Source organism: Lepisma saccharinum, chromosome 21 (assembly GCF_977018435.1).
Source record: "Lepisma saccharinum chromosome 21, izLepSacc3.1, whole genome shotgun sequence".
NCBI classification, from domain to species: Eukaryota; Metazoa; Arthropoda; class Insecta; order Zygentoma; family Lepismatidae; genus Lepisma; species Lepisma saccharinum.
Window position 1 is genome coordinate 55,108,627 of NC_139249.1, and position 14,699 is coordinate 55,123,325.

The 14,699-nt window shown below is 36.8% G+C and overlaps 1 protein-coding gene across 4 annotated transcripts in view; it reads left to right on the forward strand.

Moving 5' to 3' along the window:
- Ranbp16 (Ran-binding protein 16) overlaps positions 1-14,699 on the forward strand; it is a 176,387-nt gene that overhangs the window by 4,544 nt on the left and 157,144 nt on the right. For all 4 annotated transcript variants that reach the window (XM_083142982.1, XM_083142983.1, XM_083142984.1 and 1 more), the window contains exons 2-7: positions 1,076-1,316; positions 4,304-4,470; positions 8,157-8,381; positions 9,870-10,070; positions 12,286-12,405; positions 14,232-14,378. In XM_083142982.1, the coding sequence (XP_082999108.1) occupies positions 1,076-1,316; positions 4,304-4,470; positions 8,157-8,381; positions 9,870-10,070; positions 12,286-12,405; positions 14,232-14,378 (1,101 nt within the window). The remainder of the gene's footprint in view (positions 1-1,075; positions 1,317-4,303; positions 4,471-8,156; positions 8,382-9,869; positions 10,071-12,285; positions 12,406-14,231; positions 14,379-14,699) is intronic.

The following is a 14,699-nucleotide window of genomic DNA, read 5'->3' on the forward strand; positions in this document are numbered from 1 at the left end:
TTTTTTAACGTGGTCCTCTCAGACATTCACAGTTTCTTAATTAAGGGGCAATGTTCAGCCTGTGGCTGTTCTCTCATCTAACTGCAGGGTGTCCAGCATTCATCTACTGTTTTTGATTCGCGTAGTACTCATGCAGCCCCAGAGTAGGGATGGTGCGATGTGCGCAGATTTGCTGTTGAGACATTTTTCGAGAATAGTGAATCTGTTGTCATGACGGAGCGGCTGTTTAGATGGCACTTTAATATTTGGAAGACAGGGAGGATATAGAGATTTCTCAAACACAAGAGCCTTTGAATCATGTCCGTCAGATCTAAACACACTCAAGCAGAGAATTGTGAAGGAATTAATGCTATGCCGGCAGCCACATTCTTTCGTGTGATGGAAAATGTGGTTATTCGAGTGCATTAACCAGGATGTTATGGTGTTATTTTCAAAATATAGCAATGTATCTTGTGTAGTGACAAATGACATATAGGCTACATGTGTGTTTCAGGTATCACTGTTGTCAATAAATTTGATCAATGATTGAAGACACAGTATGTGTTTCAAAGTGATAGATGAACTCTGTGTTACTCTGTACTTTACTGGTAAACAAGGTTAAAAGAAATCTCTCTCTCATGAAAGTCGCTGCCCTACAGATGAACAAATTTGTGAAAAACATGTTTAACATTATCATTCTTTGTTTAACAGTGTCCAACCAGCACCTTCTTCGAATCAAGACCATAAAAGGGAAAGTGGGCAGGGAAGGGGGAGGTCCATGCATCCACAATGGATGAGCTGTTGTTATCTGTCTTGTGTAGAGTCTTGTGCTGTTGTCAAGAAGCAGAACGTAGCAATGAGAAGACCTGGCCTGTTGTGTTGATGGCTTTGAATGGTATCAGTGTACTTCCACCTTAAAATAAGCAGCAACAGAAGCAGACGGTTGCTTTTCATCTGTAACACGCAAGATGATTCACATTGTACTAACATGGACATACTCCTTGTTGTAGTCCCAATCATAAATATTTAGCTGGGCAATAAATTTCCAAGTTAAGCTTGAAGTAGTTAACATTGTGGTTATATTTGTTACTTGCAGGAGGTGAGGCAGTTGGAGTTGCTGTGTAAGCAGCTGTATGAGTCTCGAGATTCAGGTCAACGTGCTGAAGCAGAAAAGACCCTTGTTAGCTTCCAGAATGCTCCAGATACGCTCTCCAAATGTCAGCTTCTGTTGGACCGAGGTGATTCATGCTACGCCCAGCTGCTTGCAGCCACCACTTTAACCAAGCTTGTTTCTCGAAGTGCGCAAGGACTGAGCCTCCAACAGCGAATAGACATTCGTAAGTTTCCTTTAAAAGTCAAATATTGGGTAAATATAGTTTGAGTGCAGTTGTACTAGTTCTGGAATAAAACCAGAACCTATACTTGTGTGGTGAGTGGATCAATCCACATCAGGTGGTACATTGCTGCTTGACCATTTCATGTATATATATTTTCTGTGTTGTGAACCTTGTATGTTGGCAGTTCAGAACCGCTGTTATTTTATTTTTATAATCACTGATTTCAAGATAGCGGACATTTATTTTTATAGTGGCATGCATTATTTTCTCCATTTGTAAGTCCAAGGACAATGGGACAGAAACTGTGATGGTAAGCAGCTTATAGGCTACAAATATGTTTGTGTATAAAATCCTGAAAATTATTCTTTCATAATAAATTTTATGGTCAAGATTTTGTATCATTTTCAGGTAATTTTTTGAGGCAGAAGGCAGTTTGTTTGACACCCCAAATTATTTATTGCAATTACCTATGTACCAATTATGTGTGTCATAATTATTTGAAGTTTGAGACTTGGGTACTCTTTTTTCTAGTGTCATAAGCATGTAGTTTTTGAAAAAAGTTTCCAAATCATAAGCATGTAGTTTTTGAAAAAGTTTCCAAATTCAGGGTTAAATATCTCTGGTGGGCAATTTTTAAAATCTGATATTTGTACAAAATATACCCTATGTAAAATTTTGAGTTGGGAGATTTAAGTGGTGTAAGAGATAATCATGAAAAGTTGAGTAATTTGTGCAAAACAAGGTGTGCCTAATTTTCTATTTTGTGTATTTTATGTAAACTGTGATTTGGAATGTAAATGAACAGGATGGCAAACATGAAATGTATCTGAAATATATTTGATGGTGATATGCATTCCTGCAGAGGAGTTTTCTGCTGCTATTGAACCCAGATCTGCACCACATCCTGTATGGATTTCTCTTTTCTCTTGTTGATAGTGATGGACTCATGGCTCTGTTGGATGCAGTTTCCCCCAAAACAAAACACTCGGATCTGCTTCATGAAAACTGTTGCAACTAGGTCGCAATCTCCACTGTTGTTTCTGATGCAGATCAGAAAGATGTTAGAGAACCCAACATGCAAACTTTACATTATCCCAAGCCTGTCTGCACTATGCCAGATGTAGATTCATAGGTGATGTCCAATTGTGCACTCAGTTTGGACACTTAGTTTCTGGGTTCAAATCCTGGCCCTGGCATGGCTGTTCTTTGTCATTGTCCCTCCATCAATTTAATCCAGTCATTACTTATCGTTAGAGTCACATATTTATGGTGAATAAGAGATCCAAGATTTTGGTACACGTACTGGACATTTGTCGGGATCAAAAGCGGCATATAAAATGGCATTTCGGTGTTAAAATAGTGAATAAAATCCTATATTTGATATAAAAACTACACTTATTAGACAAAATTGACATTTTCTAATAGTACATTTATATAATTACCAGAGTAGTAAGTTTATTCCTATGTAAAGGAGTCCATTTTTCCTTCTCAAATATTTACAGCAGAATTAATCAATTTTCCATGAATTGCATAACTCTCACGATAATTCAGACCTCTGAAGGTATCGTATCGGTTAATAAACCCTAAATTTTATGTTCAAGAGTTTTATCTCGCATTTTTCAGTTCATTTCACATCATTTTGTGACAAGACATGGTAACAAAATGCACCTCATGCTGAAAAACATGAAAAATTTTCATTACAATGTGTCATTTCACATTTTGTGTTTTCGTCAAAATCAAAATGTGCATGGCGCTACTTATTGTCATTGCCATGATTAGCTAAGTGTGGCAGAAAAGCGACGCTAAATAACAAAATTTCCATGCAGTACAATTTGGACACTTATCCATGAATCTTCTATGATCAAGGCATCAAGCCTGTTGGTGTGAGCATCTGTGCACAATGCTTATGGGCTGCCAGGTTAATCATCTTCCGTTACACTTGTTCTTTCCACTGTAAACTTTCCATGGATATACAGTACTTGAACATCTAGTGGTGGAGTTTCACTAGCTTCACCTTTCTGCACAACAAAAGCACACTACACCACATCGTATTTTTGATAGGGCTGTTCCACTACAAGTGACCATGTTTCCATCCTTGTAGCTGCCCCTGAACTAATGGCCAAGTGCTGCACTTGCATGGATCCAACTACCCATCATTTATGCAGATGGTAAAGTACACCAGCTTCTCTGCTTCCCAATTATTTGTAATTTTGCCCCTTCCGGTATGTATGCACAGAAATGGAAATATAGCCAGCCATTTTGGACCCTTTTCTGAAAATTATTTACTGTTGTTATTATGTACTGTACACACCTCAAATTTTGTGTATGAGTACTCAATACTTCCATTTACAATATAACTTACCAAAATGTATGTAATTTTTTCATGCGTCAGCGTCAAATATTCAAAACTCTCCAAAAAAGATTCTGTTCATATCTCTATTATTCTAAATACACAGTGAATGATATCACTTTCTATATTCTCCTCTTTAGTTCAGACCCAGACTCATTCACAACCTCTTCCAGACAATATCATCCTGGTAGAATATCTGCTGGGAACGAGCTGGAGCACCTTTGCCACTCATCGTGCCATATGAGAAATTGCACCGTTCACACGCCACAAGGACTAGTGGAGAAAGAGCAAAGAAACAGCACTTGTGCTGCCCTCAAGTGGGCAAGTTGTGAACTGAAATATGAAACTTTTTCATCAAAACATCTGACTAATAACGTAGAAAACAAAGAATTTAGATCTACGTTATCTGCGATTCGTGCACTATTGAGGAAAACATAGATATACGAAAGGGTTAAAACTCTCCTTTACTTTTTGATTCCCATTGTATGTTTTATTGTGCCCTATAATCTAGGGATACGTGCATGATTTATGCAATTTTTAATAGGAATTATAACTGCTGATCTGCTAACAGTCTTTAATACATCAATGTCACTTTTCTCATTCTAACATTTAATTGTCACTTTACTTTCATTCACAGGAAACTATGCATTGAATTACCTTGCCACTCGACCCAAATTAGCAAACTTCGTAATCCAAGCACTTGTAACATTGTTTGCGAGGATTACTAAGCTTGGTTGGTTTGATAGTGATAAAGATGAATTTGTCTTCAGGAATGTTGTGAGTGATACTACCAAATTTCTGCAGGTAAGTATTTTTTTATACGATTCTCTTTTGTTTCTTTTCCAGTTTCATGTAATAGCTGTAACATTTGAAATTCCAGTTCGCATTGTTACACTGCACTGTTGGTGGCAGCTAGATGCACTGCTGTTGCTGAATTGTGTGCTGTGTCATCTACCACTGTTTGGTTTTACTTGGCAGTGGTTGTTGGAGTAGCAATGCAGACTGGAAGCCCACCAGTCTTACATGTACGGTGACAGTGCTCACTGAAATTAATCAAACAAAAATAAACTGTTCCTACATAATGTGGAACCTCAATTTTAAATTTTTCAGGAAACCAATTACTTTTGTCCCACTCTCGCTTTGCTTTTCCCACATGTGGCACCAGCAAAATTCTGCCCGGCCACCTATTTTCATGGCCGTGCATTTAGTGTCTGTGTTGTTTCTTACTACTTTGTGGATATTATTTCCAATAATTTCCATTGAAGGGGAATTTGGTTTACCAAACTGACAGTCTTGACATCATCAGCAATGCACAAGAAAACAAAAAGAAAAAATGAGAATTTAATGTATACATTTCTCAGGTACATATCCACACTACTTTTCAGCATAATCATGAAGCGAATTGAGGTACTTGTTATGCAGATGCACCAGATTTTGTATGCCTTTGTCACAGAAAGTTCTCGCCAAGCTCATACTGCACTTGACTGCTCGTTCCGCAAACATTTAAACAAAACTGTCATGGAGACAGTGTTTGCACTGGCACGAAGAGTAACTAGTTGAATACTGTCACACATTCACATCACATGAAGCCATTTATCAGTATTGCTTCTCAAGCAAGACATGGTTGGCACTCCTACCAAGTATGAATTTTGTCCTGAGATGCGATCCTTGCAAGTTGGACACAGTGAAGCTGATGTTCATAATATTATAAGTGTTGTAACAGGTGGCTACTCACTGGGAATTCTGCGTAAAGTTTTCTCCATGAACATGAAAAATTGCAACTTTTATTTATCGTGTTTCGGAGGAGAAGGTGGAAGTTCTCTGAAACACTTCATACTTCAGGTTTGTGCAACTTACTCACTTTTATATATATTCTTTCTTATTTCTAAAAATTAAAAATACAAAAATATTTATTACTTATGTAAAATGAGTATCTATTTTGTACACCGACAATGTTTCGGGAACCTCTGTTCCCTTCTTCAGGTCCTATATTTCAGCTATCCGAAAATTGGCATAGCCTCGTCAATTCATACACTCGTCAGGAAAAGGAATTGGTACATTATGGTACATTTCCCCGATAAGGAAAGCACAGGCATGGGAATAGTGTGATAGTGGGCATCTTTTCTTTTTCAAAAGTTTTGACTTGCACTGGTGTTTAAGTGGAATGTTTTATAGTGATTATTTTTAACAAATATCAGTGAGCATGGGTCAAGCAAAGGTTTTAGTGTTTTCAAATATTTTACCTTTACCATAATGTACCAATTCCTTTTCCTGGTGAGTGTATGAATTGACGAGGCTAGGGCAATTTTTGGATAGCTGGAATATAGGACCTGAAGAAGGGAACAATGGTTCCGGAAACGTTGTCAGTGTACAAAATAGTACTCATTTTACGTAAGTAATAAATAATTTTGTATTTTTAATTCTCTGAATCATGTCAACGAGAACCTCCGGATTTTTGTTAAAACACTAAAATAACACACAAACAGCACGATAAAAAACACTTAGGAGTTCTTCCAAGCTTTCGACTCTTTCATGGAGTCATCTTCAGGGCTGGTCGCCAAAAACTTCGCACACCATGCCTTAATGGTTTTCCCATCAGGTGCTTCACCTTCATATTCTCTCTGGTAATTTTGTTGCACTGTAATGATTGATTTGGTCTCGGCATACCAGAATACAGATTGTGCATGCTGCTGCGGAGTCGCCATTGTGCTTTATGCAATTGTGGCGCTGCATAGTGAGAGAATGGTGAACTTCGAGGTCATGCAAAAGTACCACTCGCATTCCATTATGTTTCATAACCTTTTAGCAATGATGAATTGAAATGTGGGAGGTTTGAACGGAACACACTGTATTTTAAGTTGGCTGAACTCCCAGGTGTGAACGTTCTATGACAAGGTTGTAAAGAATCTATCTTTGTGACGAGTGCTTCACTTTTTTATTTTGTGCTGTAGATATGTGCATGCTAACTTTCCACCATTTTTTTGTTTTATTTTACCACTGCATGGGAGGCTGATTTCCAATAATCCTCCTATTCATTACTTATTAAGATGACATAAAAAATTTAAGTACATTGGTTACCTCTTTAAATATGATTTCATTGAAATTATTAAGTGTTATTAACTTGTACATAGTCACAGTTTTTAGTGTTAGTTTTTGCTGGTATTTTCTGGTGAAAATTATCAGATGTTTATATTTCCAGCATGTAAAGCACAGTACTTAATGATGTAAATGCTCACAGAACTATAAATTTGTGACTTTATAATTAAAGGAAGTAAATCATACAGTATTTTTTGTAATTCAAATAAGTTCAAGGGCTTTACAATATTCAGTAGTTAAAAACTTTTTCTATATTCTCGGCACAAACATGCAAAAAATTAAATTCTTGTGTAAAATAATTAGACCCTGTTAACTTTGACAAATATTATAATTGCCTGAACATTGCTGTGGCTATATACACATACATGATTTTTTAAAACATGCAAAGTTTCACAAATTACTTGTTTGCATCATCAAACCCAGTGAAGTGAGTGAAGAAAAATACCTTGATGTTACATAGTTTGTTGTTGACAAATCCACATTTGCCAGATCCTCTGTTTTATGCAAATTCTTGTCACAAGTCACTAGATATTATTGTCATGATTGTACATTTTGTTCACTTGGTATCGAGATGAAACATAGTTTTCAAATTTACATTCTTTTTACCTCAGCCTCCCTGATGGTGTAACTGTAATATTGTCCCCATATAATCAAGGGGTCCTGGGTTCGATACCTGATGGAGGCACATAGTTCTTCGGATCCCACTTTAAACTGAAGATTCAGTCCCGATTAGCCTTTCTGTGCATAAAATAGACTTAAAACAACAATTCATTTTTACATTTCTTTTTAATTTATTATTTTATTAAGAATTGAAAAAAAATCTTACATAATATACTGTGTTACGAGCTGCAACATAAGTGCTAAATCAGCAAACACCAGCCAACTCCCTGGTGACGAAAGGTTGCCGGAACAGGCAGAAGTTAGTTACGAGAGAGGTCGGAAGCAAATAGCCTTAGTGTGTGCACCATAGAGTGGGTCCGTGCAGAGGTGGGCCATACCCACCATAGATGCCATCTGCGGGCCAGCACTGCTGGAACATCAACAGGTACAGTGATGACATGAGCTTTTAAGTATCAGTGTTTAGGTGCCTAATCCCGGCTCGGGCATTTTCACCCCTCACCTGTTCGACCTGCGCATAATACATTTGTGAAGGGCAATAGAGCATGAATTTTTCCGCCTCCTCACAGATAAAAACATCCTCTCGTAGCCAAACAGTTTAAGCCAGCAAACGACCTAAATGTAACAACACTGTGAATCGTCTTCCTTGATATTGTACACCTTTTGGAAATAATGGTATCTGCTTGCAAAAATGTTGATTTTTTTTTCCTGTGTGAACATTCACTTTAATTTTGTGCATAATGTTGTACATATTTATTTTTGTTTCATCTTTGTAGGGGTCCGTTGAACATTGTATGATAGGAGTCCAGCTACTTTCTCAGTTGACGTGTGAGATGAACCAAATTTCAGAAGCAGATGCAAATCGTTCTTTGACCAAGCATCGGAAAATTGCTTCATCATTCCGTGACACTCAGCTGTTTGAAATATTTAGATTATCTTGCACGCTTTTGAGAACGGCCTTGGAAAATTGCAAGAGTTTGAACTTCAATGATGAAGGACAGGTAAACATGAATTCCAGTATTTCTCTGAGTCAATTAAAGAGTTCAATGTAAATTTTTGGTGATGTTATTGAGCACAGAAGTCACTTTTGTTGTCAGTGCCCTGTTCCATTTACAAGAGACTCCAGCTTTTTTACAGTGACCAACTAACAGACAGAAGGAAAGAAATTATATCAAATATTGAATATCAAACCATTCCCTTTTTTTCACCATCTCTGTTATAAGTCATGGTCAAGACAGATTAATTTATGATCTATCAGTATCAGCATATGTAGCCATATTAATGTTTCGATAAAATTACAGACCCGATATACCTATAAATAGCCTGTATTTAGTGCAAAATTCTGCCACATCATTATTATTATTTGCATATAAACATAATTTAGTAGGCCTGGATCAGTATCATTGTAAACCAATACCCTGATATTCTTACCAGTTCTCACCGATACTTCGACATTGTAACAATTGAAAATTTTGTAACAATTGAAAATTGTATTCAAGATATTTATAAATGTAAATATAAAAGTACATTGCAAATATATCACATCAGCTTATCAAGGTCTTGCTTGAATATTACATGATCTATCATTTAATTACGAAATATACTTATGCCACACAATATGGCTGCAAATGCAGTGACAAATACGAATGTTGCGATGAATTCAACCCAAGCTTTAGCAAGCTGTAACTTCTGGAGAAACGCCAGCCTCTATTCAGTAGTTACAGCTTGCTAAAGTTTGGGTCAGATTCATCGCAACATTCATATTTGTTGTCTCATTGAAAAAATGACCTTTGCAGAAGCAGGCCTGGCACCCCAACGAAACTACTCATGAATCTGAAAATTGGCAGGTTATAGGTGGTGATACATTTGCATAAACTGTAGAACTTCCATCAAAATTGAAGAGGGTCGAGCAGGGACCCCTAGGCCACTTGACATGGAATGACCCATTAGTATCAGAAAGTATGGGGTTCAAATAACAGGTAGCATTTTTCAGCACTAGAAAATAAACATTTCTTCAGACATGTTGCTATAATACCATAGTCTTCTTGCTATGCAAGCTGAGCATCAAGACATGAATATACCCTTAACATGTTTTTTCTTTGTCCATCAATCAAATTCACAGGTAAAGTAAGTGCATGTATTAAGTGCAGTGTTTAAGATTAATTCTTTTTGTCCAAATAAATAATAGCAATTAGCGATTTCATATATTTCAAGGGCCTCCCTGATGGTGCATTGGTAGCATTGTCACCTTGTAATCAAGGGATCCGACTCCCGGTGGAGGCAGCACTTAGTGGTTCGGATCCCACTTTAAACTGTAGGTCCAGTCCTGATTAACCTTACTGTGCATAAAGTGGACTTAAAAACACCAACTCAGTCAATCATATATTTCACATGTTTTCTTGTGAAAATAAAGAATCTGATGTAATACTTGTACTGTATTTCTTTTTTGTTTTGTAATGTTTTGTACTTGAAACTTTTCTTTTTTTCAGCATGGTTTAATGACTCAGTTACTGAGGCTGGCTCATAACTGTTTGACATTTGACTTCATTGGTACATCCACAGATGAGTCATCCGATGACCTGTGTACAGTACAGATTCCAACTAGTTGGAGACCTGCATTCCTTGACTTTCTTACATTACAGTTGTTTTTTGATCTCTACCATTCCTTACCAAATACATTATCTCCTTTGGTAAGTGGGAAAGCATAGCTTAGTTTGAATTCTTGTTTTTTAAAGTTTGTTTGTTCGGTTATCATACTGGCAAGTGTATCAGATAATGGAGTCCTGATTTTACTTTTCTTTAGGAGCCTTTTAATAGATAAATAAAAAATGTAAGAATCAGGCTTGAAGTTGAGGTGGATGGAGGGGGGGATGGTATCCTCCAGCTAATAAAAATTTACACAAAGCAACCCAGATAATTCCAAGACTGGAGCAACCTGCCCCCTCACCCGTACACCTCACAATTTGCACTTTGAGCATTACTTATAATGTATCAAAAGAAATTCTAACATCAGGGAAAAGTAATACAGGGTTATTTGAAACTCCTTAGTTTCAAAGAATTATTCTGTTTCTTGCAGACTAATACTAACGTGCAATGTACAGTACATGTGTAGAAAAACTCAAAGTTTTTTTTTGTGTAACTTCCTCGTGTAATACGTGAATATCTGTGTGATATTCTAATTCTCCCTAGTAGTACACCCAATTGTCAACCTCACTTCCACGAAGTACTCCCTGGATTGCATTTTGCAGACTTAACTAGGCTCTCGCGTCTGGGCTTATGGCCAGTATAATTCTGTGTGTTTTCCATGTTTTTTGTCCATGTGTGTGCTGAGCGTCCCTTTACAGCCTCAGCTTTTAACCAAAGTCAGAATGTTTTAATATTTTAGTTAACAACGTTTAAGGGGCTGGACCCCGAATACAGTGGAACCATTATTTTAAGTTACGAGATTTTACATTTTCCCACATTATACATTCAAGTTTGATGGTCTCAAATAACGAAATGTTATAAAATGTACCCCAATTTTACATTTTCACGCATTTTACGTTTTTTGAGCTTGGTCTCCTGAAAAACGTAAAATCGAGATTTCACTGTAATGTGACGGGTGCAAAATGGACTTAAGTGCTGACGCACCGAAAAATTTGTATTCAAAATTAATTCTCCCTAACCCACACCCCCTATACGCCTTCAAGGCGTGGTGCTATGCACTTTACCTTTTTTTTTAGAACACAGTGCAGCATGTCTGAGTAGACGGTAATGATTACAATTGGTATAGCTTCATTCCTAGAGGGTTTAGGACAATTCTCCAAACAATTGTTTATGGCAGTTGAAGCTCTCGACTTGCCCAATTTGTTCATTTCCATGGACTTTGTTGGAAGGTTTCATGAACCCAGTCCATTGTCTTGTTAGACTCTGATGATCAGCCACTGGATTCCCTTTGCATGGACAATCTGTAGCCATGAATTGATGATACTACCTACAAATGCTTTTCTCTATTGATGGGTGCCTCTTGCTGAAATGTCATCCTTGTCATGTTTTTTTTTTTCCAGATAGTGTCAGTTAGTTGTTCCTTTAGCAATTGAGAGGGATTGTTATCCTAACACACCATTTATTCATTTTAATTGGTGATCCAGTACTAGTTCTAAGTCTCTGTTGATCTTCATGTAAGAAAAGTTCCTAGTCATTTTAAAGATAATACAGTTATTGAAGAAAACTGAGCTGGACTAAAGTTTGCTTTCTTTTTTAAGTGCACACTGCTCATTTTGAAGTTTTATTTATGAATAGAAGGAAAATAGAATAATACTTTAATTGTTCCTATGCTTTAGCTGCATAAAAAGAGCAAATGCTGCACCGTGCAATTATTGCATAACCACACACAGCAGTTGTGTATTAGTGGCCTCTCATGAATATTTTTTTACAAGTGTTGTATTCAGGAGTGGTTTCTCTATTTTAGATGTCAAACATTTCGTTTCATGCGAGCTCATGTTTTTACTGTAATAATCTAAGTTTGTAAGAGACGAGAGGACCATATTTTTTTTCATTGGAGATACAAATTTTAAAACACACTTACAAGAGGAGTCTGTTTAAAATGATTACCAACAATTTAAGTTTCCTGGGAGAATCTTTACTTACCTCTTCATAGTTATGTTGATATCCTGAAAATTACGAATAATCTTACTGATATTGTTTGATATCAGTACAAGGGATCTGTACCTGCTCATATCTAAATATAAACACAGCCTAATGTAGAAATTCAATTGGAATTGTATACACCAAATGAATGTGCGTTTTGGTTTATTTGAACACGTGAACTTACCTGCACAGGTTTTGTAATGCTTGTTTACAAAAATAGCACTCATGTATATTTGAAATAATTATCAGTGTCGCTTATTTGTGTTTCTGTTTCAGGCATTGTCATGTTTAGTTCAGATAGCATCAGTTCGTCGTTCCTTATTTAGCAATGCGGAGAGGGCGAAATTCCTAACGCAGCTGGTCAGTGGTGTCAAACACATTCTTCAGAATCCTGAGGTAATCCTTTCCAGATTGTAACTGTCTTGAAACTTATCAGTTTTCACATATGTGGATTCCAGTAGGCATGCTGAAAGTAATTCAAATGCCTATTTATTTAATTTATGACAAAAAATGTATTTCTGTAAAACAACTTGCATAGTTTTGGTGTAGAAAATTGTAACAGTGTGAATAATTGACAACACCAAAATCTTACATACGTTTTGGATTGTTATATAAGTAGAGGCACATTTTGGTAAATAAAAAAAAAAAAGGTACGGAAACTAGTCAATTCCAGGTTCAAAAGCAGTAAATAAAATCAAATTTTGGTGTTATAGTGGTGAAAAAATGGATCAAAGCAGTCTATAAAATGACATTTTGTTGTAAAAGTTGTGAATATAGTCCTAAATTTGATTTAAAAACTGTACTTATTACACAAAATAAACATATCCCTTCCAATAGCTAATTTATGTAATTGCCAGAGTATTAAGTTTATTCCTGTACAAAGGGGTCCATTCTTGCTTCTCAAATATTTACAACAGAATTAATCATATTCCATGAATTTCATAACTTGCAGGATAATTCAAACTTCAGAAAGTGTCACATTGGTAAATAAACTCTGAATTTCGTGTTTGAGTCTATTTCGCATTTTGGAGTTCATTTTGTGACTAAACAGAGTAGGAAAATGCACTTCACACCTTTCAGAAACAAGAAAAATTAGCATTACATTGTGTTATTTCACATATCGTGTTTTAGTCAAAAACAAAATGTGCATGTATCTATATCCTGATAAAAATCGAAGAAGGTAAAAGGAAACACTCACCGGACAGTAGAAAAATTCAAAATTTTCGCTAATTTCATAGCATCATCAGTGTGAGGAGAAATAGACGGATATATATATATAGGATAAAAGGAAGGAGGGCCACACGGGCTAAATAAAAAGTGAAAGAGGAGAGAGGAAACACTCACCGGACAAAGAAAAAATTCAAATTTTCGTGATGGTATGTCACATCTTCAGGAGTAGAGAGACGTTGTAGAACTAAGTGATTAGGGGGAAGAGTAAGCATGACCTGCAGTGTTGCCAGGTCCCAAAGGAAAAAAAAGTGGTTCTTTCGCCTGGCTTGTCGAAAACTGTGAGTGGTGGTGGTGGTGGGGGGGAGGTTGGTTGGGAAAAGGTGGTGGTGAGGGTGAGGATAGGGGATGAGGGGCGTTACTGGATGGCCTTGTTCAAGCCTGGAGGTGTGGTTGCATTCATGGTCGATATGTAGGCCCTCTCCCATCTTCTAGGTATTGAGGTGTTGGTGGATTGCGAAACCTCCACCCCCTTGAATCTAAGGATTAATAATCACCGTTCCTCCACCCAAAACTCCGATTTCACTGTTGCCATCCACACCAACAGCCATAACACCACCTTCAATAACTGCTTCCGTGTTGCCATCATCCATCTTTTACCCCCCCGCTCTGACACATCTTTCCACAGGCGATGGGAAAGAGCCTATATAGCAGGCATGCACGCCACTATACCCTCCGGACTCAACCTAGCCAACCAGTAACTCTTTCCTCTCCTCCCCGAAACTACCCACCCACCTTACAGTAAACACTGGCTAAAGTACTTCGTGTTTCCTATCAACTGTTTCTAGCAACACTGACCGTAGAGACGCTACGGTCAGTATTCTGTGCCTCTACTCAAAGTGTCGTCGATCTTTTATCTTCCTTCTTGAAAATGCGACTTAGATCGCGAAATATTGAATTATTTCTATTCGTGTGGTAAGTGTTTACTGTCTCCTTCATAATTTGTATGTATGTATATATATATCATTTACACCTCATTTGCATATTTTTTTCAGGGTTTAAGTGATCCAAGTAATTACCACGAGTTCTGTCGCTTGCTGGCACGACTGAAATCAAATTATCAACTTGGTGAGCTAGTCATGGTAGAAAACTATCCAGAAGCAATTCAGTTAATAGCCAAATTTACAGTAGAGAGTTTACGGGTATGTATTTAGAAACAGAATTTTGTTTTTCCAGTTGTATTCGGTTTGTCTCTTAAATTTAAGGACCGAAAATGTCATTTTCTGTATTTGGTAATGTTATGGTATCAACTGATATAGGCATTTTATTGGTAACATTCCTGATAATTTTAATGATCCAATTTTTCTATAAGGAGCTTGCAATTTAGTGTAAAATTCTGCAGTTTTGTTACTTTGTAATAAATATAAAGGTATAATTCATGCTCTTTGGTTTTGCAATTTAATTGTCTAAATGTGCAGTAAATTGCAGTCATTTAGTCGCATACATTAATTAAGAAGGTGAAG